This window comes from Plectropomus leopardus, chromosome 3 (assembly GCF_026936395.1).
Source record: "Plectropomus leopardus strain MGB_pleo_1.0 chromosome 3, ASM2693639v1, whole genome shotgun sequence".
Classification (NCBI taxonomy): domain Eukaryota; kingdom Metazoa; phylum Chordata; class Actinopteri; order Perciformes; family Serranidae; genus Plectropomus; species Plectropomus leopardus.
Genome location: NC_142178.1, coordinates 18,093,031 through 18,119,384, shown reverse-complemented (window position 1 = coordinate 18,119,384; position 26,354 = coordinate 18,093,031). Strand labels below are relative to the sequence as shown.

Genomic DNA, 26,354 nt, shown 5'->3' with positions numbered 1-26,354 from the left:
GTTTTTTGTTTAAGTAATTTCTTACTAATTTCCTTTTTCGTTGGTCATTGCCCTACTCCCATGGTTTTGAAAGAAAACAGGCAAATTTGCTCAGATTTCAAAGGTTTAATATACGAATTTAATTCAGAAACTGTACCGGGACTCCACCTTGTGGTTTTTTTGGTGAATAAACGTAACCACGCCGTGAGGTCAAAGTAGAGATATGACGTAAGCACGTATACAGGACACGCTAGTTGCAAAAACATATTTGGAGAAAGCATTTTGTCAACAAGTTTGTCTTAATTTCCTCAATTGGTCAAGTAATACCTTTATCTTATCCCAAAGAGCTTTAGTACGCGAACAACATTTTTTTGTATTCGGTAAATTCATGACCCGGAACAACCACACACTATTTACTAGGTTAGCCGGTTGTTGTTAAGTTAGCATGTGAGCTAGCTGGGAGCGTTAGCCCAGTTTGAGACATGATATGGATCCGCTGAGTATAGTCGCGGATGAAGTGGCTTTGGAGGGACTGGACGGAATAACTATTCCCTCTCTGTGGATACGACTAGAAAGTAGAAAGCCCAAGTTTCCCCTCAAGCTCGACGACTGCACCAAGGAGCTCATCTGGAGGTCAATTATCAACAACACAGAGCTGAGAGTCTATGAACTCCCGAAGGAGAGAGAAGATGTTGTGCTGTTTGACAGGTGCGTCCATCCCGCTGCTTATCGTGAAGTAGCTGTGAAAGTGTGTATGCATACAAAAATGTGATGTCGAAGACCCTGTTAAACCCGTAACCCTAACCACTAAGGGGCTCTACGCGTTAATAAAAGGCATGTACAAGGATCATTCAGCTAAAATTATTGCAGTCTGATAAACGAACCTGCAATAAAACATACCTCAATAAAAGTTTTGATTTTGCAGTGTGTGCTGCTCTTGAATTGCACCTTTTCTTGATTTGAGAGTTCAAGTTAAGGAGAGTCAATGAGGACTTTGTCGAGTATTTCTTATGTTCCAAATTGCAACATAAGAAATAAAGGAACTTCCAACACACGTGTCTCTTATTTTAGAGTTTTGATGCCGTGGTGTAGATTTTAAGTGTCTGTGCATGTCTGTGTTTTCAGATTTAAAGATATCGACCCAGACACGGGCATTGAAAAAACACAGAAGTTTACTGACACACGGAAAGACATCTACCCGGTGCATATTATTCTAGAAAACAAGAATGGTATACAAGGCTCATGTGTGTTCTTCAAAGAGAGGAAAGACATCACTGAACGTGTCCGCTCCAAGACCCTCACTCCATTACTCAACCTGCAGGAGGCTCTTGAAAGGTGCGTAAAGTCTGTTTGATACTATTTATTCAACACATATTTGCTGTGTTTTTCACTTCAAAACTAAAACGAATATTTGTGCTTGAATCACAAAAGTGATTCGACTTTATTTTAGAAGATTTTAGTGCAGCTCTACATTTGTATAATTTTCCCCCTTCTTTACCCGAATCTGTTCAGGTATGGCCGAAAGCTTGTTGTCGTGGCATCTCAGGTGCTGCGATTCAGAACCCTGATTGGTATTGAGAGTGACCCTGATTTGAAACTGAATGACGACTCTTACTGTGTGTTGGAACGAGTGGGCCGAGCGCGATGGCAAGGAGAGCTACAAAGAGATCTGCATGGCAGCTCTTTCAAGTATGCATACATGTTCATTTAGCACAGTCCTGTTGCTGCTCTGTGTTAACTGTGTCACAAGCTGCACTTAAGATGTTCACTGTGTGACAGTCATTGCTGTGCTGTAACAGGACCGATGCCCGAAAGTTGCACTACATGAGGAAGGCTCTTGTCAGACATGGACTCGTCAGCATGCAGTCCCATTGCATGCGAATGAAGTCAGGACAACAGCAACACTCAATTCTCCTGATGCTCAATCGCTTCCATGTAAACAGGTCTGTGTGTGATCTGTCTGTCACTCCACAACCTTGATCCAGACTGCAACACCTCAACAGATATTAGATGGTTTGCATTATGGTTCCCACAGGATGAAGCCTAATGATGATTCCTAGACTTTTCCACCATGGGGTTGACATTTGTGGTTTTCAGTGACATACGGGTATCTCAAAACTATAGAATGGATAGCCATGAAATTTGGTTCAGATCTATAGTGTCCAGAGGACGTATTTTATTCTGACTTTGTTGATCCCTTAACTCTTAATTTACTGCCATCAAGTCAAAACTTAAAATTACCTAATACTTTGGTTTATGACTAAGTGCCTGCAAAACTAATAGCATCATCTTAAGCTGTACTTCGTGTTTAGAGTTGATAAGAAGATGTCAGCAAGCTTACATGCTATACATACTATACACTACACATATACTTTAAAGGTGCGGATTCAAGTCACATGATGTAGACTTGAATAAGACTCCAGTCACAAATATGATGACTTTAGACTTAAAAGTAGCTCGTAACTTGACTAGGAGTTTAACAACAGTGATGTGAGATTTCACTAGGATTTGAGCCTTTTATAGAGTAAATACTTGATACCTTTCCTCAAGCCCAAAGATTAATGTGCTACAAATCAATTCCTGTCTCTTCATTTCCTGAGGCAACTAATATTCCCAGCAAGTCCACATTTAGTTCTGCAGATCCACTTTTGTTTGAACCAGTCCATCAGCATCCAGTAAAGTTGCAGGAAAGAAACATTAAGAAATAACATGATGTTACAGGAAAAATAAATTATACCAAAGATGTTTTTGTTTGCATAAAAAAACAACCTGCAGTATGGAAAAAATGCAGGTTGTAAAAACAGAGATGCAAAAACTTCCAGCAAACTTGTTTTAACAAAAAATACAAATGTTAAAAAGCACCCATCTTTTTTTTTTTTTTTTAAAGAACATATTATTACTCTATTGTTGAAATGGCACTACATTTCATGAAAAGTTAATTTTGACTTGTTTAGAACCGGACACTCAAAGTTTAGGACTTGAGTCTAAAAAGACTTGACACTTACAAGTGACTGGCAAAACAATGCCCTGGTTCTACCTCTATACTATACTATACTATACTATACTGTACTGTACTGTACTGTACTGTACTGTGCTATACTATCCTATACTTATCCCAATTCCCTCAAGGCATCATTAAAGTATTTTTGATATACAGAGTTGGTGAACATAATAAATATCCAGTTAGCACTGTGTGAAAATGCTGACGACAACTTTTAGTTAAGTTTTCAGTTTAAGGTGTCTTTTCTCTATCATAAACATGCTACTCCACTCAGCATAATCTTTTTATATTTTTAGGATATTATTTCTATTTATTTTTTGAGGAACACAGACAATGTTTGTGATTTTACAAATCTAAAGATGCAGGAGCATCTTTAGTCTGTAGCCTCTGTCACTCTCTGTCTTTGTCTCTCTGTTGGAGAAACTCCTCTTTAACCTGTCCTGCTCTCTCAGGAGGACTAAGTATGACATATTGATGGAGTACGTGTCCAACCTCCTCCAGCAGTCACCTGGTCAGTTTGCCACTTTGGCCACAATCAGAGACCACCTTGTGAGTATCTCTCTGTGAGTGTTCATCAGTGTTTGTCTACCCGTTTGTTGTTTTCAATGTGGGTTTTCTTGCAGAATGTGGATGACGGTACTGGAAAACGGGTTTTTCAATACATGAGATCTGCCAAGCTGGTTGAGTTTTGCCAGTTTCCTCTGGAGGACTTGGATCCTGACGCCGGTCCCTGCATCAACAAAAAAGGTAATGTGCCACGTAAGTTTCAGCACATATATACACAACATGAAAGTAAATGTGTACATTACACACATAAATATGATATGTCCAAATAACAATATGGTATTAGAACAGTATGTCATTACAGTATCAGAATTTAATTGAAATGATATATAACAATGCATTTATTTTCTGGTTTTATTAACAGTATTAGTGATTGTTATAGTAAGCATTTTTTGTTTTACATTTACCAAGTTCCTGCTGCTTAAATAATTTGATGTATTAGTTTAGCTCTAATGTTTCATCTCAATTGCTAAATGAAGCTACTGACCGAACATCTTAAATAAAGAGTATATTAAAACTATTTTTAAAAAGTTTGTTAATATTTTAGTCAGAAAATTTGGTAAAATACCAAAAACAAAAGTGATTATTTATAAAATTCATCATCTTATTATCATGTTATAATTTACTTGAACATAAACATGGACGCTTTTTTTTTTTTATTACTGATTACTCTGCTCATTGTTTTCTTGATTAATTGTTTAAAAACAGACTATGAAATTGTCCATATTGCCTTTCACAATTTCACAGAGCCCAATATTGCATCTTTGAATAGTTTGTTTTGTCCAATGAACTGTTGAAAATTTGACATGACATAACATAACATGACATGACATGAATTGACATGAAAATAGTATCTTGACAAAAAAAAGTATTATTTCAATGACCACTTCCTAGCTTTCTCCAGAGCTTTCAACTCACAGTCCAAATTCCACAAAGTGGCTAAAAGCTTCTTAAAACAGATATTAAGTGACGTATTCAAAAGATGTTTTTGTCATTGCAAAAATCACATTTAGCTGCTGTATGTTTTAATGTTGTGGTGAAGATATTCAACTCTGTATTAGTCGCACGCCCAACAGCTGCACTTCATCGTTTCACTTTGTCCTCCAGGAAAGAAAGTGATGGTGCGCTGTCTGAAACTATTAAAGCCGTACACAAAGAAAGGTGTCACTGAGGATGATGACGATGACGATGATGACGATGAAGATGACACTGGAGCGAGAGGAAGAGCTCTCCCTCCGGAGGGGCGAATCATGGAGACCGATGTCCTTACACAAGCCTATCATCTTGGTACGTTTCATCACTGTCCAAACAGATTTCATAGATTTTGTGTGTCAGGTTAATAACATGGATACATTCTGCTGTTTTTGTATAAAGATATTGAAATGAGTTCGTAGCACTCCACTGCAGTCCAGAGAGCTCCTTTCTCAGTCTTTATTAAAGAGTTTACTGCCTGTTTTTATCCTACAGTGTGTGAAGTGTCTTAGTGAATTCTGTAAAGTCTGATGTTTTTGTTTATATATATATTCCTGCTGTTTAGATCCAGTGATTTGGAGGACACAGACGACAAAAAAAAGTCTGAGAAGTTGTTGACTGCACTCTAACTACCTGATAGGAGATTTTCTCACTTACATTTTTTTTTTTTTGCCTGTGTCTTTTTGTCGTTATGCAGTGTTATCTGCTGGCACAAAGGGAATCCCTCAGCGTGGTATCGCATCCAGGATGAACGTCGGTAAGCTGGAGGCACGTATGCTTTGCCGAAGGCTTGAGAGGGATGGCGCAATAAAGGTAAGACTTACACTCTAGATTCAACATTTCCCAAATAGAGACATTTGTTTTGCCAGCAACATAAATTTCCTCCCGACCAAAAATACTTTTTTTGTAGTTATTACTTAGGAATGCACAGATTTATTGGCCATACAAACTGTTTTGTAAAAATGAGTATTAATATAAGGTACATAATAATTTTATAACGACGTGTTCAGATGTTACCTTGAAGAAATCCAGTTGTTGAATTTTAAGACGATGCATCCCTAGTATTACCTCTTCCTTTCAAATCCTGTTTGAAAATGCAATTAAATTTAATCCAGTGAAGTCTGTTTGAATCATTAATGTGCAATTAGAGAGTTTGGAAAATTGTCTTACATAATGGGATGTTGTGTTGTGAATGCAGTTACCTCAGCAGAACATTCTCAATTGTCGGATATGTTTTGGCCTCCCACCCACATAACCTCCAGCAGAGGTCAGCAACAACAAAGAAAACATTTCCTCTTTGAAAGGCTGTGATGACCAGAGATGATGATGATATGATATGGATATGGATATGTTTTTTTTTTTTTGTGGAAAATTGTATTGTTGTTTTTTTGTGGTGAAGTTTGGTCAACACACATGCACCAGTAACATTTTAATCTTCATTAAGGCTGCTGATGCTAACATACTGACTAACCAGATGTTCTTTCCGAGTAATACAAAATAAATATATATTCTGAGTTAATCACTGGACAGAAAAAATATTTTATCAACCACTCAGCCAAATTTGGATGATTAAAATATATAAAGATATCTAGATTCATGGTCATTTTATAGCATATTATGTTGCTTTGGAAAGGTATTTTCTATTTTTCTGTCCAATAGTTTAATATGCGTGATGTCTTCCACCCTGCAGGGATTTATGGAGGACGAGGGGCGACAGAGGACTACAAAATATATAAGCCATAAGTATGTATTTTTAAACAAGTGTAGCTTTCTAAATTCTTACTAAAATACCTTATCATAACAAATCCCATAACTCTGCTTGCGTCTCTGCTCAGGTGCGTTGGTGTGAGTGATCAGCTCCAGCTGTTTGCTAAGGAGCAGGAACGGCAGAAGATTCTTTTCTCCTCTGCACCTCAGACATCAGATGCAGACATCACAACACCATCAACCTCAACACAGACAGCCAAAGAAAACACCACAACTCCTGCAGCAACAAAGGTTCGGAAAGCAGGTGGAGGAGGAAACAAAGATGCAGAGAAGGCTGGGCAGACGTGTGGTGATGGAAAAGTAGATGCAGAAGATGGAGTAAAAAGAATAACAGCAAGGAAGAAAAGCTGTGTGGAAACTAATCAGATACAGCCTGATGTCCCCGTCGTACAACCCACACCAGCAAAAAGTGAGTACTTATTAAAACTTTGCACATTTCACAACAGACATTACTTAAAACAGCCAAAAAAAAGAAGCTAAAATTCACATCCCAACTGTGACATTTGATAACTAAAATACAGCGGAAACTGCTCATAGGGATCGTGTGTATCCAGGTCAAGTAGATGTGATTTTTGTTAAGTTTTTCATTTACAAAAAAAGTATAATGGGAGTAAGGTTAAAAGATAACATTTTTGTAGTTTTACATTTTTTTCCATATCTTCTCATGTTTGAAAATAACCAAAATGAACATTCTTAACTAGTGTTGGGCCACTGGACAGTGCCATATAGTGTTCAACGGACTGTGTGCGTGCAACTGTATTGGTTTAATAGGCTGTCCCCCAGAATTTCGCTGGCTGTTTTGTCACTGTTGCAGCCTGAAATGGCTGATTTCATGGCAGCTTTTGTAAGACATTGGGATGCATGTTGCAGTGTTTATACGTGGATTTCTTTTGCAATAAAATTGGGGGAAGGGGGGAGTCAAAATGCAGTAATAGTTGTGATATTTCTTCAGATTCTTAACAGATTATCAGAGTCAATCAACAGTTGCTGCCATTCAATATAGCGCATAAGGACCACCTCTATTAGCCGCTCTCCTCCTGCTTCCTCTGCCCAGTTAGCAAAAGTTAACAATCCTTTCACTGCATGCAGCTCTATTATGCAGTGAGATTTTGCTTGTTTTAAATAGTGAATACTGGAAGAAATTGTAAGGACATGCAGAATTCACTGGCTGAATTTGCAATATTTGTTGTGATCTTACGTCAGGTGAAACCCCAACCTGCAGTAAATCCATGACCAGTGTGTCCACTACCAGAGCAGGTAAGTTTGCATTTTGTTTTCTCTCATGCTGTCCACAGTACGCTCATTTTATAATCACATCATATCCCTCAGTATTGTATTGTATTGTATTATCCAATTGTGAGATGCCTAGAGATTCCCACCCTTTATTCTGTCCAAAATCTCTTCTATCAGAACAAGCTCGAGTTCAGGAGGGGGACTCAAACTCAAATCCTGCGAGCACTCTGCCTCAGAGTGAGTCATTCAATGCAGCCAGTAAGCCAGTGGACAACAACATTGTGGTTGTTGAAGAGGTTTGCAAACTGCAGGTCAGTCTAAGAAGTTGGTTTTAGGGGTTTTTTTTTTCACTGTGTTTTTCCAGCTATTCGAGATGAGTATCGAAGGTAACACAATCCACCATTTTCAGGGCCCACCTCGTAAAAAATCGCAAAGGGCTTCGGAGAGGTCTCATGAGACATACCGCCTGCTGAGGAGGAAGAACCTGATCGTAGAGGCGGTCCAAAGCTTAAAAATCATTGAGGGTCTTTTCCCGTCAGTTTGTCACGGATGTCATTCATTAATTTCAAAGCATTTTATTGCACAGTAAGAGAGGTAACAATGAGGTCAACACGCTGTGTTTCTCCAGGCTACAAAAGATCATCAATGATGAGGAGAAGCAGGACGGAAGCAGCTCAAAGTGTTGCAGGAAGACTATTTTACGTCTCGTCGACAGTCTGTCCAGAGAAGGCTTACTGAAGCTTTACAGGACCACCGTCGTACAGGATGGGATCACCAAGAATGTAAGTGACACACATCACACCCTGATGCTTGTTTTCAAGCCTCATTTCATCCACTGCTTAAATAAAACTACTTACCACACATAATGAACTGTTTGATATTTTATAGGGAAGCCCCCATATAGTCTTGTTCAAATTTATGAAGTGGACCTATTATGCTTTTGGCAGTTTCAAAATAATGTGTGGTCAAAAGGTCTATGGGATTTTTCCATTGGGTTTAGAATCACTGCAAAAAATAAACTCTGTGGCAAACAAACGCTTATGTTACTTACATCTTTTCTTCATAAATTAACACCACTTTCAGGATTTTTGAAGCCTAAATGTAATGGCTAAAAGTAAAAAGCTAACATTTGGCTATAAACTAACTAAACCACAGTCGCACAACTTAACGTTGCCCCCACAACAAGGCTGTAAAGCCGTGTTTGGTGCTAAGTGGCGTGATAATACTCTTTAGTCTCATTTAGCCACTTGTTAGCAGCTGCTTTTTTTAAGACACGTAAAAGCTTCAAAGTTCTCAGACTTATTTTACTGACATATTTTATGCCGTAGAGAGCAAACATAAAAGTCTCTTAAGCCTGTGTTAACCATAGATGTTACTTCAGGAGTTTAACCAAAAATCCATTAAAAAAAAAAACATTGACTTTGAGACAGGGAACCAGAGGTGCTGAAACGCTAACTGAATTCTGGATTTTAGGACTCATTACTGGGGTTCTCCAGATACATTACTTCAAGTGTTCACATTATGTAGCCTACACTGCAACATGTAGTTACATGCCAATATCAGGAACACATGTAAACTTGGTTGCTGGTGTTGTAAATTTCTCCTTGATTTTGGATATTACTACCAAAACTTGTCCAGTGTGTTGGAAGATTTCATTCCCGATTTTTCATGGGAAAAAGTGCTGCTACTATCTGCTGCAGTCATTTCTCAGCTGCAAAGAGACGCAGAGAAACAGAAGACCCAGAAACACTGATCAAATAGGGTTTTTTTTAGGCTTAAGGAAAACAAGTGGACAAACTGGAAAATAAAGATACAAATGTTTGTTAATTTTTGATACCCCCACACTATTACTTACCTCTCTCTCTCTTTCTGATGTTCTTGTTCATGCAGGTTGAGATGGTCGTTCATCCGTCCGTTCAGCCCAACGATGACATAGTGAGCCGAGTCATTGAACAGGTCCGCTTCAGAATCTCCAGCTCTTACACGGCTGTACGGTGAGAACAAACCAAATACTTACTGTTGGATTCAATTCATTAGATCGCTCTGACACATCTGGTGACCTTACAGTATGTTTTTATACATCTTTTGTCTTTCCGTCTGGCACTTTGGTCTTCCCCCAATGTCTCTCAGTCTGCAGCTTGCTGAAGAGAAAGCCAGAGAACAAGGAACAGAGTGGGAGGAGATGACTGGCATATTTCCAAGGAAGGACAAGAGGAGAATGGGCAGTGACGCCACCGAGTTTAAGCCCACACCAGGTTCAGTTTCACTGAATATTAGAAAAGCAGCAGAATGGGATATAACACCAAACTGTTGCCAGTTAAAAAGAGCGCTCTTGAGTTTGAATTCACAGTTGGAAAAATGCTTTCTGATTGTGCAACTTTGCCCCCTGCTGCTCTATTTAAGTAACAGTTTATGCTCTGTATTGATATCCTCAAGATCAGACTTGGTTCTTCTCTGAATCTTTGTCCACTTTTCCTTGTTTCGCTCTTTGTCCTTTCTCTATTTCTGTCTTTACAGTTCGAGGATTGGGGAAGACTTTTGGCTTCCAGCCCAAGATGCATCGTCTCCGTCTTGTTCATAACTTCCTCTGGTACCTGATGTACGGGCATCCGCTCCGAAACAACTGCCCCGACTCTCACCTGGCCAGTCAAACACCAGCAGACCTGAACAGTGCTAATACTAATCCTAAAGACTCTGCGGATCCTCAAACTGCAGATTCTGCTTTGACTAACTTGGATGCGACATCGTCGTCAGGTGATGAAGAGGAGGAGGGGCTGAAGGATAAATCAACGCCTGGCCACTCTCAGTCTGACTTTAAAGGTGAGAGAGCATCGTGTGTGTGTCATCTGTGCATGTTTTTTTTCTTAATTAGTTGACTTGTTTGTGCCAAAATGCGTGCATGATTTCTGCATGCTGTTAGTGAATATAGGTATGCGTATTGTTGTTGTTTAATTATAGGGATGAGATTGCTCCTTCAGGGAAGGTTCTATAAACAGTTTCCCAACTAACCACATTTACAGTATATTTCTCTTATCTTCTGCCTGTCTCTGATAGTGTATGCTGACGAGGAGTCGTGGAGGAGGTTTATGCCTCCTGTCCGTGTGCGCAAGGAGTTCGGCAGTGGCTGGGCGATGGTCGGCGACCTGCTCCTCTGCCTGCCCCTCTCTATCTTCATTCAGGTCATACAGATCAATTATAAGGTGAGAAAACAGAGTTTTGTATAAAAGGATTAATGCAGTCCATCCTTCTGTGCAATGTGGTGTTGTTAACTTAAATTTTGAATCTACCTTTATTTCTGGCTGTTGTTTATAATGTTCAGAAAAATCACAGATGTGTTTAACATGAAATACACCTCCAGAATCACTGATCTAGTAACTTATTTCTTCACTGCATGGCCATTGAAACATCACTAGTTGACTGAGGCTTTCACATTGAGATGTGAAGCATAAAGAGCATAATATATGTCAGTGTGGTTAATCTCTAAATTATGCTGGTGAGAATTACTACTGACAGAAAGCTAACAGTAGGAAGCTGCAGCAGTACAACCATACAGTAAAACAGCATCAGAATGTCATCTTACACTAAATATCAGTCAAGATGTAACAGTTGGCCATTGACAGGTGAGTTTATTTACAGACAGCAATAAACCTACAATACCCGGTGATCCAATCAAATATACATATTTGATAAAATAAAGATACTCACATCGACAAAAAAAACAACTAGTCTTTGAATGAGCGCAGTAAAAATGTGTGGGAGCCCTGACTTTAGGTGGAGCTGATAAGCTGCCAACAGAGCGTAGATGCCATGATGTCTCATTACTGGTACATGTGGACATTTGTGAGATCTTGTTGATGTCCTGTTTCTTACAGCTCAACTTGTAAAACACAAATAAAGACACATGTTGTGCATAAAAAAAACACTTAAGTGTTTTTTGTGTCCACAGGTGGACGGACTGGAGGAATATCTAAACGACCCTGTGAAACAGCATCATCTCATCAGAGCGCTGCCTGCCAAAATGAGACGACAGCTGCTTTTTAAACGGTGATTCTCTCTCTCTCTCTCTCTCTCTCTCTCTCTCTCTCTCTCTCTCTCTCTCTCTCTCTCTCTCTCTCTCTGTCTCCTTGTACATGTTATACTAAATGAAGTGTTTATGTGTGCTTTATTATCAGGAGATATATCTTCTCGTTTCATGAGAACCTGCAGAGGTTGGTCTATATGGGTGTGCTGCAGTTTGGTCCTGTGGAGAAATTCAAGGAGAAAGACCAGGTACACAGTAACCACAGTCAAGTCTGTCAGTGCCAGTGACCTCAATAAACTCTCTGTGTGTGTGTGTGTGTGTGTGTGTGTGTGTGTGTGTGTGTGTGTGTGTGTGTGTGTGTGTGTGTGTGTGTGTTTAAAAGAGGGTAAGGAGGAGGGAGTTTAGTTGGAAATGTCTGACAAGGTTTTTCATTACACCATCCCAGAAATCCCACTGAAACAATGACTCAACAGCCTGCTGGAAAAAATGTGGAAACCTAAATGCAGATCACTGTCATGTTCTGTGGGATTGCCCTGTTATTAAGAAAATGTGGGAAGAGATACATAATGCAATACAAGATATTTTCAGATGTCAACTAACCCTGGAGAGTAAAACTCTTTTTTTTTTTGGACTCATGCCTCAAAAATGGGCAAAAAGAGACAAATACTTATTTAATATATTGCTTGTAGCAAGTAAAAAGGCCCTTACAAGGAAATGGCTATTGTAGGAGAGCCCAACCTTAAATATATGGATTTATAAAATGGAAAAGATCACAGCGCATGTTAATAATAACTTGGAATTATTCATTTCACGCTGGGAAAGATGGGTTGACTACGTAACACCCCACAGGCCAGACTTTCTTTTTACACACCTATAATGCCATGGTACAGATCATGTGTTATATGTTTTTCCCCTTTTGTTAGTAAACATAGACAAACAAGCGGCATGGAGTTAAGCAAAGTTTCAGACCGAATAAAATAAATCCACCTAGAAGCAAAATTGCAAATAAAAAATGGTACCTTACAGGTTAAAAAAAACAACAACAAATGAGTAGGGGGAGTAGACGAGGCGGTCCCTTTTCAATGTAGCTATGAATGAGTTTTCCATAAAGCATGAATGTCATACCAGGAAACAAAGGTTAAAAATGAATACATTTGTTTTTCATATCTCATATTTCCTCTCCATATTTGCACTGATCCAGGTGTTTGTGTTCCTGAGGCACAATGCCACAATTGTTGACACCACCAGCGCTGAGCCTCACTACTGGCTGGTCTCAGAGTCACCCGACAAACCATTTGATCGACGCCAGTACACATTTAACACTGCTGAAGACGTAGAAAACTACTGGTTTGACCTTATGTGTGTCTGCCTCAATACACCGCTGGGTACACACTCACACACAAACACACTCATAAAAGCAGAATAACTCACTGCACAGGCAATCATATGAAAAAGTATATTTCATACTTTTTATTAAAGGTGCTGTTTGTTTTTGGTTTCATTTTTTAGGTGTAATCCGCAATAAGAGAAATGTCTCAGATGAGGAAAATGCTCCTCCCTTTGTGCAAGAACGCTACGTGTTTGCAGGACTGTCATACCTGCTAAAGTAAGTGGAGTATGATTTCTCTGTACGACAAAGCAGGTTAATTTGTACAGGACATTTATAATGAAGCAATTCAGAGTTCTTTAGCAAGACAGAAAGGCATAAAACAAACACAAGCCAGTATAAAAAGGCACTCATAAATAGACTTTAAACTAACATAAAATATGCTCAAATAAAAAAAAAAGACAAATACAGAAATAGAATAAAAATTTACAGTGCAGCTACAGCACAAGATGTATGAACAAATAGTACGTGCTGGCCAATTTTGGCCGATTTTAGTCTTTAATATTTGAACTTCATGAACATGTAGATGACAATATACCTTTTTAAATACTTTTTTGCTTTTGTTTTTGTGTTTGTTTGCAAGATGTTTCAACATCTTGCTAGATGGCATATACTTATTAAACAATATTTCAACATTTATTGATTGTAAAAGTTTACTAATACCCTTTTTTGGCCCCAAAAAGTTAGGTTTTTAGTCCTTTGGTTTTTGGTCAGTCATTTTGGATTGGTTTATAATTTACAAGTACCATTTTGGCATTAGAAAGAGCTTCTCAAGTACCTTCATTTGATTTATAACTCATTTTTGCCCAAAATGTTGCTTACACTCCTGTGGTTTTCAACCCTCAAAATATAATTTTTTGATGCATTGATTCAGCATTTAATTTGTCTGTGCTATGGAAGCTCAACATGGTGTTAAAGAAATGTCTCTGACCAACAATAAGTCATTTTTTGAGAGGCAGGAAGCAGATGTCCCGGTTATCTCTGCAGCCTTATGCTGCATTGGTGTGGTGTTGAAATAATCTGAAGAAACAGTCATAATTCATGGCTCTCCTGATGGTTTATTTATTTATTTATTTATTTTTTGCTTTTTGTCATCAACATGTTGTTTAAATGCTTAGAGCAATTTAAAAACAAGTCATATTCTTTGTAGCATCTGTGTTGTTTCCACCTACAACTTAAACTCATGAACACACCCAAGTCAGAATAACAAACATCAGAGGAGGATCAGAGGCCTCGGCTGGTGGTCTTGACTCGTGTCTGATTCAATGGCTTCTCGTTCACGTACCATAGCAGGCAGTGTGAGCAGTACCTTGTGATTCCAGCGAGTGGGCAGTTTGGAAAGCTCAGGGATTCATGAGCACTCGGATGTTTGACAATCTTACGTACCGGACATTGAAAAGAGTTGTTTAAAAAGATTTCTTTTTAAACAACTCTTTTGAAAAATCAAATAAAAATATAAGCTTTTACTAAAACGGGAAAAAAACAGACTAGAAAAACATGAGCAATTCATGAATGTGTTAAAATAGCACACATGTATATTTATATGCTCACACACACAGGGGCAGTCGAGAAGTGTGTGATGATGGGAAGATACCAGGAGACGGTAAAGGAGCAGGAGGGCTGGACTCTGAGTTCTTTGCTCATCTTAAACGCAACTGGTTGTGGACCAGTCACCTTCTTTCTGTCAAAACGGTATGTAACAGCATGTAAGTGCATTAAATTAAGGATGATAAAAAATGTGACTTTTAGACGCTTTTAATTCTGGGCCTGTGACAGCAACACGATGAATGCGTCTCAACCAACAGTTTTCTTCAGCGTCGTAACAGGCAGAAACGACCCCCTTACATACAGGAAGTGTTCTTTCAAAATAAAACACATTTAACATTCAACACCATTTCAAAAACGTCTCGCAAGGTGGGGGTTCCGACCAGATAGACCATACATTCAATACAAATAAATACCAAAAAATATACACCATTAGTAAAAAATTCAATAAAACGCAAAAATATATCAGAATAAATACATCATGAAAAAAGTTACTCGCAAAACATAACTCCAATAGTAGCTCCTCATTAGGTCCTTTAGGACTTATGTTGAGAAAACTTTGTGTCCCTTAGCATTAAAATGCCTCGCTACTGATGATTTTTCATCCTTATTTCTAATGCTGCTTTTGTGCTCAGAAATACAAATTTTCAAATCTCTTTGTTTTTCCAACACAACATATGACACAGGTTTTTTCGTACATTGCTTTTTGAGTCATGCACCTGAAAAAGTTTTTCAGTTGCGGTTTAGAGTGTGCTCCTTTTTTCTGTGTGTTGATATAAAATGTGGCTTAATGTTTGTGTCTGTGATGTTGTTGTCTTTTTTAGGTCCCAAGTGGTTTAGAAGCAAAGGAGAACAAAATCAGGCTGAATAGCCTGCTGAGTAAAAATGCTCTTAGGATTGCATTTAAAGCTGGTGAGCTGCTGCTTGGAACAAAATACATTTATTTATTTATTTTTCTTGTTTTTGTTCAGTATTAACAATCCCTTTCAAACAAGTGAAAGGATATGGGTATATTATATGAGTCCCTGTGATGTAGTTGCTGTCAGTTTTGACATATGTTGTAGCTTTTAGGGCCTGACTACCTTCTGTTTCCTCCAGAATTAACATAAACTTTATATCTGTGTGTAACAGGTGCAACTACTAAACCTCATTACCTGACGTCAAAGCGACCACTGACAGTAGAAACTGTTGAGGTGTGTCCATTTCTTTTTATTTTATTGTCTTTATATACACGATATACAAGTTATGATGTTTGATTCAATGCGTGATCATTTAGAGGATGTGGTTTGTGATGCTGTTTCACATAGAGATGTTGGTTGTTACTTAGCCTACCCTCACTGATGTAAATGGGCTGGACAAAATAATAGAAACACCTGTATTAGACTGCACAAGCTTTAGCACCTAATACATTTGTATTAGATATTAATATTATATTATATATATTAATTAAACAACGACTAGTGGTGTGATGTTACATCGATCTGGATCAATATATCTTATTCAGTAATCAATAATCCAGTATCATTGATGCAAAGTGAAAATACCCAATGCCTACTGTCAGCAGTAGGTGTTTTTGAAATTCCTATGGCACGTTTGTGTCGCCATTTCCATCTAAGCACACCTCATTCTTTAACTACTACTACTGTTAGCGGCATAGTGTCAGGCAGACAATCACCTAGAAAAAACAATGAGGATATTTACTGCTAACAACTCATATTGATCATATATCAAACTGAAAGCAAATGTTGTACAAATAGTTTATCTAACATCATTTTGTAATGAAACTTGTGATTTACATCCCTCACACTGATGATGTCATTGGAGCTTTTGATATGATTGTCAAAATGCTTCTTTCAGTCAAACATCTGACACAATCACCTCATATCTGCATTACGATCAGTACCGCACAATAACAAGCACAGCTGATTGTCCCATCGATCAGTATAAAACGTTGCTTGCTGATACACTTCACTGATTCTTAAATCTAGTTTAGACTCAGGTGTTTGTGATGTTGTGGTCAACATTTCTGCTGAGAGCAAAGAGTTCAGCTCCAAACAAAGTTTCCTTTTGGTGTATGTTTGTAACCAGGTGGGTGTTGAGTCTGCTTCCAGAAACATGCAGGTGGTTGGCGGAAAGAGACAGAAGAGGAAGAGAGGCAAAAAGGAGGTTGTCAAGGCCCCACGCAAGAAAAAGAAAGGTACTACATGAGCTTAAATTCATGCACGTGTCTGATGTTAAAAAAAAATGGATGACAGTGAAAAGATCTGTAGCATGGTCTAAAGGCATGGCACAAGTGTATTTAGTGCCTGTCCAATTCCACTTTTGCTAGTTGAATGACGCATAATCTGGGCACAGAGTAAGGCGCAAAGGGATTGTATTTAGTTCCTTAATTAATCATAGGGTTCTGATGCTTCTTCTTCTTCTCTGCAACACATTGCAAATGACATAATGTCAAAATTGTAAGTTCTTGTAATTAATGTAGGGTAATTTTTGAATGTTTTAAACTAAAGTTCTGGCAATTGCTTCTTAAAAGAGCCAAAAAAACGCACCCCTGCCCACGACGAGGCAGACCACCGAGCTCTGAAGAGAATGACCCGACAGAGAGTCTACTGGTCTATACAGGAAGATTCGCTGATGATGCTCTGCAGTGTAGCCGCACACCTGCTCAACAGCAAGGTACGTACATCTGAGCGATCACAAACGAATTGGAAAGAAATATATACAGATTTATGCTTCACAAATGTGTGTCTGTGTACTTGTACTTTTCTTATTTTTTAACAGTTTTTAAAAAAATGAAATACTGGATAATTTTATCTTTTCAGGCCTCTGAAAATCGTTCAAAAGGAAACATTCTGTAAAGTCATGTCCAGATGAAAGCATAACCTGAGACAAGGGATCAGTAGTAGACATTGAATCCTTTTTAAGTTTTGTTTGTATGGAGATGAACAGCGAAGAAGGAGCATTATCTTATTATCTGGAATAAGGGCAAAAACTAGAATTTTTAGTTTATGTAAACATACTCACTGTGTTGTTGATTTGTTGCAGTTAAAAAGACCGTTCGTACCTTACTGTGTGGTAAGAGACCTGCTCCAGGCAGAGTTTGAGATCTCGATGGATAAAACATCTGTCGCCGTCGGGCGTCGTACACGATACATCCTCAAAAATCCTCAGACACTTCTGAACTACAGGTGGGTATAAATGATGAAAACGCACACATTTTATCAAACACAAAGCTGCAGTTTTAATCATCAGCGGTGTGTTGCAGGATCTGTCTGGCCGAGGTGTACCAGGACAAACCTCTGATGAAGCTGCTGGAGGAGAAGAAACCTGCTGATCCAGACAATGCAGAGGTTTGTTTTTGTTTTTTGTTGTTGTGTTATTTTTGCTCTTTTTTTGTTATGAAAGGCTGAAGTTGACTTATTATCATTTCTTATTTATTTGCCTGTGTTGTTTTAGGATTGTGGTAAATCGTTCTCGGAGTACGCCAGGCTGCTCAGACAGAAGTTCAGCACTGTTCTCCTGAGCACTCATGAAGCGATCATTCCTGACACAAAACAGCAGCTGTTCTCACGGTAACAAAAGAAAGATATTTGAGGTGCTTGCTAAAGCAAGCAGTGATGGCTGAGTGCAGACTTTAAAATGACTCTGTATGTGTGTGTTACAGGTTTAAGGTCTCGGCAATAGAGAATGCCAGGCAGCTGTCACTGAGAGACGCTCTCAGCTGGTGAGGCTTCAGTTAGGTTTTCATCTATTGAATAACTTACAGTTTTTACGGTAGCAGTTAACTGTTTGTTTATGTCCATTACAGCACTGATGATATTCATGCCATAGTGTTACATAACTTGATCCAAAGCACTCTGGCCATGACCAACAATCAGATGAAGTCATCCAGATCCTTTCAGGTATGGCTGTCATTAAAGCTGGGGTAGTCGGCTTTATTTTCCCTGGCAACAATACCATAAAATAACTTTAAACTTATTGTAATTCAAATGGTCTGGGGGAGCACAAGATTTCTACACCTTAGCTCTGTTTTAAGTCTCTAGAAAATGTATTTGTTACAAGTAACTTTGGCAAATTAAAGGTTATTTCAGAGAGAGGGCGTTCCTATTGGCTGTTCTACGAATGCACACGTGCGCCTGATTTGATGGTGGAGAGTCCTGCACTGCAGAATAATCCAAAAAATGGAGACAGGCGGTACATCTCCTAACATTGTCGCTACATAAAAACATCAGGATCTAAATCATGCTCATGATGATTTAAAGTAATTACTTGTTTGGGTCACTGTATGAAGCATGTAGAGGGTAGAGAGAGGAAGGCTGTATTCTAAAATTCCTCAAGTTTGTTTACTTATTTATTTATTTAGTTAGCCTTTGCCAGAAAACTGCCTATCTGAGCTTTAATTTACTTCCTTTTGTATATTAAATGAATTTGTATACACATTCATGAACAGAACCTCACAAAGTGTCACAATAATAATTTTTAAAAAAGACAGCAGACATGAAAATACAAGTGTAAAAACACCATAAAGTATAAATCAATAAAAATAACACAAAAGCAAGTCTAAACAGCAGGGTCTCGAGCTACTTTGTAACGGTGTCTACACAGTGCCTTTTGTACAAAATGACGTTCACAGATACAGAAGACGCAAACATTTCTTGATTGTCCACCTGTCCTCTTTCTCAGACCTTCCACATGTACAGTAAGTATAACCAGGAGCTGCTGTGCCAAGTGTTCATACAGTGCAGGAAGAGGGGTCTGGTCAACCGCCGTCGTATCAATCAGCCATTTGGGCCGAAGAAGAACCGAGCGCTGCCCATCCTGCCCATGTCCTACCAGCTGTCCCAGTCCTACTACAGGTACACCGACTACTTTGAATACTCAGATTACATATATTTTATTATTTTATGTATTCATACATGATCATATTTACAGAGCATGCCTTGCCGAAATGTATCACTGTAGCTTTCAAAAGACTGCTGTACTAATAATTGTTTTTAGAAATTTGTATTTGGGCTATTATAATTTATATTGAAGGTGTGTTGTGCCAGAGTTACTGTAGATTAGATCTACTTTAAATTTACAGTCCATTAGCAGAACTGATCACATACTATTCAGTCATTGCTCACTGCTCACTGGTCTATACATTCAAACTGCGAAGTACCAGATTTTTCTTGTAGCATTATAAGGACTAGGGATGGGAGTTTATTTTAGGGCTGTTTATTTTTCAAACATTAGTTTATGTAGCCAACTTTTCAAACAGATGTATGAAAGAAGAAGAATACCAAGTAAACCAAAGACACATAGATCTTTCTTGTTTTTGAAGTGTGCTACATGCCTTCCTGGTATTTTCAAACTCTTGTTGCAACTCTCTCTTTTATAATATTGATTCAAGCCTCCCAGCCTTGCCATTATATTGTTTTGTCTTTGCATGCAAAGATGAGATGTAAACACAAACATGAGTTTTATTCATGGGAATATTTAGTCAAAATCTTTGGTCTGTTGTTAGTAGCCTGTGTTTTATTTGTTTCCTCACTGTTACTGTTAGATTGTTTTTAACCACGCCTCTCCTGACAGGTGTTTTTCATGGCGTTTTCCTCACTCGCTGTGCACCGATTCCTTCCGCTTCTTGAGGGGTCTAATCAATAACGGGACGAGTGACGACAGACCCATGACTGCATTCCACCATGAAACCGAGAACAGGTCAGAGAACGGGGAGGAAATGACAGTAAAAAGAACGGGATCAGAGAGGAAAAAGAGGCAAGGCGAAAGTAAGGAAGATGGAGGAAGAGCAGTGAGTGAACCAGAGAAAGCACACTGTGCCTCTGCAAAGGAAGGAGAGATCGAACAAAGTCAAAAGGAAGGAGAAGAGTTGTCGATGGAGGTGAGCAACGACAAAACTGAGGCGACAAACAAAGCAAATGAACAGAAAAACCCAGAAGACTGTCTCACAGCTGGTTCCAGTGAAGATCTGTCCAGCAGAGCGCAGACAGACAATCATCTGACATCAGGTGTGGCCGCGAACTCAAACGCAACACCTCAAGCTTCAGAGGAGCCTCCAGATGCGTCGGACATGATGCGGTTCACTATGAACTCTCCTGGTGGAGCCTGTGTCGTCTCTCTCAGCCTGATGTCTCTGGGACTGCTGAGTGTTTACATCTCCATACCTAAACAGATGGTGGTGGTGGACAGCACCCTGGTGGACAACGATGTTGTCAAGAGGTGAGTGTACACACATCACCACATGTCATTGTGTCCACTGTGTAGAGGAGATCAGCCAAAGTAGGGGTCGACAGATTATCAGGCACGCAGCAATGGGCCGAGGCCAGAATCAAACCCAACAAAGTACAATATTGAATATATAAATAAAATTAAAATGGAAATACTGAAGTTAATAGGAGTACATCAAAATTGTACTCAAGTATAGTGCTTTAGTTGATAATTTTATGCTATGATAATGTTGAGGTAAACTGTGACTTTTCAGTATGGCAGCTTTGGAAGAAGAGGACGACGACGATGACGACGGTGAAGAGTGTGAGGGGAGAAAAAGACTGGAGGTGAAGGCAAGTCAAGCGTCTCACACCAACTACCTGATGATGCGAGGATACTGCTCTCCTGGCATAGGTAGAGTCAGTTTTTTTTTTTTACTTACATACTTTTTTCAAACAAATAGCAAATTAATTAAATATGAATTAATTAGTCAACCGTCATTTATCAATGCTTATCTCTCTTTTATGTTATTATAGATGTAATCTCTGTTTTTAGGACTATTAATCAGACAATTAATTATTTGATAAAATGAAGTTTCATCCATAATGAAAATAATAATTAGCTGCAGCCCGATACGGATTTGCAAAATGATTTTTCTTTTGTTTCTAGTAAAAGTACGTAACCTGAACACCAATGATAACATCGTGGTGGAGTCGTGTATTATGAGTTTGCAGCTGCGCAACACACCTGCTCACCACGTGTTCAGCATTGAGAGTAAGTATCAGCTTAAGTAAGACACGCACACACACTTCATCTTCATCTACAGATAGTCATTTCCTTTTTTTGTCAATATTTAGACTCTCCACCACTGGACTTGACTAAATGTGGTCCGTCCCTGCTGCCCTCCATCCTCACCTACTCCATCAGCTCCTCTCCAAACAGTGTGAATGAGTGTGACAGCCGTTTGATTGAGCAGAGAGGTTACACTCCTCAGGACATCGAAGCTTGTGCTCAGCTCAGGCGGAGCTTAGATGCAGCTGGTGAGAGCGGCTTGGATGTACATGATCTCCGTCAGACTCACACACAGCTGGAGGAGCCACAGTCCGGACGCACCAGGAGCCTAATGCAGTACATAAAGGTAAAACAGAAGCTGTTACATGTCGGTCAGTGCTTGAGAGTTTGAAGCCCGGCAAAACCCAGTTACAGTTATAATCAATGGTTGTACATTTGCTATTTGGCAATCGGTTCTCTTATTCTAGTTTGATCTTCTTCTGTTTCTATCTGATGTTTAATTTTTCTTTTTCGCCCCAGGAGTTACAAGAAGAAGGCCAGGTGTTACGAGTTGGGAGTATGGGCGCCCGTTTGGTGCTCATGCAGCACGCTGATCCGTGGCTACTGACTGTGAACTCCAAGCAGTGGTCCCAGTCAAGGCTCACATCTAACAAACTCCCCTTTTTGGAGAAACAGCACAAAATCCCCTTCATGCGCATAAGAACCAGACGAGAGTACCGACGGGACCCGGAGGAACCGGCAGCAAAAAAACAAGCTCTGGACAGACAAGAGAGTGTGGACGGACAGGACATCGAGGAGTCATCGAGTGATGTAATGAGAGAGAAACAGCATGGGAAGGAACAGATGGAAAGGCAGAGAGAGAGCGCAGATGAGGGAAGTGGAGACAAATTGTTGAACTTGGAAGAGGAGGGAGGAAAGCAGAAACACCCTGAAGAGGGAAGAGAGAAAGAGGCAGGACAGGAGAAGTTGGAAACTGGTAAAAGACAGGAAGAAAAGAAAGATAATGAAGCTAGAGCAGACATTAGAGACAATGAAAGAGATAAAGAAGCACACTCTCCAACACCAGTTGCATTTGATAATGAGTAAGTACTGACTCTCGTTCTGCAGGTAATTATGAATTTCCTTTTCTTGTTCATCATCTCTGTCTTCTTTCTGTTCCAACCTCTAATCCTCACAGTGAAAATGTGAGTTTCATCAGCCGGCCGTGGCGCATGGTTGATGGCAATCTGAACCGGCAAGTGTGTAAAGGCATGTTGGAAGCCATTCTGTACCACATCATGTTCAGACCCGGACTCACTCAGCAGTCGCTGGTGGAGCATTACAAAGATGTGCTGCAGCCAATGGCCGTGCTGGACCTGGTGCAGGTAAACAGAAAATGGGAAATGCAAAATGCAATTCATGCAATGATGCCAGACAAATGACCGTACAGAAAAAGAAAAAGCTGGCTCATTGGGTGGTCTTTTATTAGTTGATAAACTCACACCAGTGAGACTGTACTCAACTATGGGCCCATAGACGACTACATGAATTAAAACAAGGTTAGGTCAAAACCAAGAATATGGCTGGGCCATGTTTGAAAGGTTTTTAATTATTTTAAACTTAAAGTGGTGGCATGTACACAGTCAACGTACTTTGCCATGTTTTTGTGGTACAGTCCAAAAATGTATGTAAATACATGTTGAAATGAAGAGCATAACACGTAGGCACAGTCACACAGCAGAGGGGACCTGCTTTCTCCGCAGCCATACCTGCCGATCATTTAACACAATCCTCCCCTCTTTAGCTCCTGTGGGGACTGATGGAGCTGCATAGCCATCATTTATTTATTTATTTAAAGGCAATAAATAAAGGCAATTAATGCAGTATAATAGTGTGTAATTTAAAGGTAGGTTTTAAGATTTCTTTTTTTTTTTTGCAGCTGATTTATTACCATGATTCTCTCTTTCTCTCTCTTTCGTCCACAGGCACTCATTGACATTGGCTGTGTCACAAAGAAGACTTTGGTTAAAACTCCTAAACCCTCACTTTTTGGCCGCTCTGTGCATCAGACAAGCAGTGAGACAAAAGTGAAGACTGAGGAACCGGATGCGGTGTATTATGAGCCCACCATCAGCTGCTGCCTTCGGCTCTGTCAGATGTTACCCAACGAACGTCACTGGAACTGTTGCCTACCTTGAAAAATGATCGCAGAGCTTACCTGGCCTGACCTGACCTGGTATCACATCAGGTACATAATAAGGCTATTTAAGTTTTAGCCTAAAAAGTTGTTGCAATGATATTCTTTGACAGATTTCCCTTTTGATTTTTTTTATAGTACAGGGATTTCTCTGTACGTGTTTTCCTCATGTTTTTTTTTTTTGTCTTTGCACGAAATGTAGTTTTGTTGTACCTTTCTCTATGCTAAAATTAATAAAATATGTTCTAAATTACTGGCTTATATTTGTCTTGCAGATCAGTGGGCATGTTTGGTAAAAAAATTAACTACAGTGAGAAGAACGGCGTTAAGGTATTAAAACAGTTGTCAGTGTGCCAGAAAGGAATCTCTGCCTGATTATTCCACTTCAGATTCAAGAGCAGCGTCATGTATTACAAGTAAATATTGCACCCAAATTGCTGACACATTTAAGAAATTAATGGCCTCCCATTAGCTCATGCATAGGTGCATTGTTTCCACTGGTTGAACCAAAACACCCTCTAAAGAGTCAGATGTTCAGTTTTTCGAGTAACTGCATTTCGTTTTAATGGTTCGACACCTTTATTTCACAAAAAAAATCAGGCTTAGCATTACCACAGTTAACCATAGCTGTAAAAACACCGTGCTAATCATGCTAGCAGCTGGTGTTAGGTTTAGCTCCACTCTCTCATCCGCAAAATGGTCACTTCTGGCTCCAAATTTAGTCTTGGTAATATATTTGCTACTTTATGCACAAGGAAAGAGGGTTAAACACATTTAAACTTTAAACAGTTGTCTCGCTAATCGGTTTACATATACAGTGACTTGGTAAAAGGAGCAGGGCCAAATTTGGCCAAAGGAAGAGCTAAAATTGCGTAGCATGAGTTCTGTTTTATAAATCAATTCCCTTTGTGTGTAAAAGGGAAAAAGGATGTTTGGTTGTTAATGTCTGCAGAGCTTGTTTTCATAGCCAGGTTGCCTTTGTAATCACAGACACACAGCAATATCCTCCAATTCCCTGATGACTTATTAAGTTAGTTGTAGTCAGACTCTGTATGACACGTCTTATTGTTTCAATTGTGTTGCTCTGCTACTCTTTTCAAGGACTCACACCTAAATGTCTCCAAATTTGTTCCTGTGATGTGGGGTTCTGCATTCAGGGAAGAACACAGAGAACAGGGATAAAAAATTAAAAAAAAAAACAAAACAATAAAATAATGCAGTTGATAGTGTATTACCACTAATAAAGTGTAAATGAGAGACCTGTAGAGCGGTACTTGAACAGGCCCTAATATTGTGGCAGTGTTTTCAGGAAAACTGGGTGATAAGATCATCAGGAAGTAGAGGAACGTTTGCTTCCAGTTCTGCTTTCAAGACTGTCTCCAAATGAACTGTGAGTACAAGACTTCCTCTAGCCTGTTTGAAGTTGTAAACATCGAGTTTTGTTCCTCATGGTAAGGCCTACAAATATTACGTGTGAAGATCAACATGTCTGTACATGTGGGATTTAGTTACTAACTCAGACAATGGTCCTAAGTTTCACAATTACCCGTAGTGAAAAGTGCGGAAGGGTGTTGCAGATTGCTTTTGTACTCTCCACCCTCCTTAGAAAAAAAGCATGAAGGGTTACTGAAACAAATTAAAGGGGAAGTTCAGATATTTTGAAGTGGGATTCCATATGTTACTTATCCATACATTGTATAATATATACAGTATGTCAGACGGCTCGCACCCAGTTTGGAGAAGCAGGCTGGAGTCCGACAGGACAGCTATGTATTGTACTGCTGTGGGCAAGGCCAGCAGCAGGACGAATTGTATCCTACTAAAAAAGTCTCTCCTAAAAAATAATCAATATCAGTATAACTGTACGTATCATTAAAAATATTTGCACTTTACCTTGCTTTCAGACAATGGTTTCAATGGTTGAAGCTGTTATATTGCTTTCCTCAAAGGCAGGCTCTATTAAGAAAAATTTACCATCACTGAACATGGAAGCTGCTGGTCTACCCTTGCTTCAAACTGTTTGATTGTGTGAATGTGTGACTTCAGTGTTTAAATGGGTTAGTTTGGTTTCACCAAGGGCACACAATAACACTAAAGTACCTAAGTGATTAAAGTAGTAGTACACCAGCAGATTCAGTGATCAGCGAGCTAAAGTTACAGTTTTTTTCAGTGGAGTCTGGTGGCTTTAATGAGAGCATAGATGGGGAACTAAAGCTGTTAAGGGATTTGCTGTTGGAGCGAGCTATCTGACCGCAAGTTAGGCAGTGGAAATACTCTCAGAATAGGATACGTTTACACTGATATTGTTTTTTTTTAGGTGGCAAAAACATGTTTTATTGCTGACCTCATTCCACATCAATGCATTGCTTAGCTTCTGTGTTGGAGTTAAGCCCGCTTCTCCAAACTGGGGGCGTGTCAAGTGATGCGTAATCTATGTATTATGCTGATGATGGACCAGAACCCCATAAAACCTCACTTTAACAAAAATGATCTATCCCTTTAAAACTTTGGCTTTAAGGGTCTGTTTTCCAAATTTAAATACACAATTTTTTCCAGATTTTTGCTGTCTCCTCAACAGGCTATAATGAAGGTGAATGGAGTTTTACTTACTCACAATTAAAACCATATGCTTTCTTTATTTGACTCTAAATATAGAGTTGAAGTAGTAGTTGTAGATATAGATTTGCATGCTGTGGATTCTTTCTCCAAT

The 26,354-nt window shown here is 39.1% G+C and overlaps 1 protein-coding gene across 1 annotated transcript; it reads left to right on the top strand.

Moving 5' to 3' along the window:
- Window positions 1–123: 123 nt before the first annotated feature.
- gtf3c1 (general transcription factor IIIC subunit 1) lies at window positions 124–23,897 on the top strand. The gene is made up of 40 exons (XM_042485269.2): window positions 124–687; window positions 1,105–1,314; window positions 1,492–1,668; window positions 1,779–1,922; window positions 3,433–3,529; window positions 3,604–3,727; window positions 4,652–4,831; window positions 5,214–5,329; window positions 6,207–6,259; window positions 6,352–6,692; window positions 7,487–7,540; window positions 7,694–7,827; window positions 7,926–8,050; window positions 8,145–8,298; window positions 9,407–9,510; window positions 9,647–9,771; window positions 10,034–10,336; window positions 10,571–10,716; window positions 11,463–11,560; window positions 11,689–11,785; window positions 12,739–12,922; window positions 13,047–13,143; window positions 14,484–14,616; window positions 15,294–15,381; window positions 15,601–15,662; window positions 16,558–16,666; window positions 17,003–17,145; window positions 17,515–17,657; window positions 17,735–17,819; window positions 17,926–18,041; window positions 18,134–18,193; window positions 18,278–18,371; window positions 19,153–19,325; window positions 20,044–20,688; window positions 20,951–21,090; window positions 21,346–21,450; window positions 21,534–21,814; window positions 21,988–22,550; window positions 22,646–22,832; window positions 23,433–23,897. The coding sequence occupies exons 1-40, from the start codon at window positions 467–469 to the stop codon at window positions 23,643–23,645; spliced, it is 6,624 nt and encodes a 2,207-aa protein (XP_042341203.2). The 5' UTR covers window positions 124–466; the 3' UTR covers window positions 23,646–23,897.
- The last annotated feature ends 2,457 nt before the right edge of the window (window positions 23,898–26,354 follow it).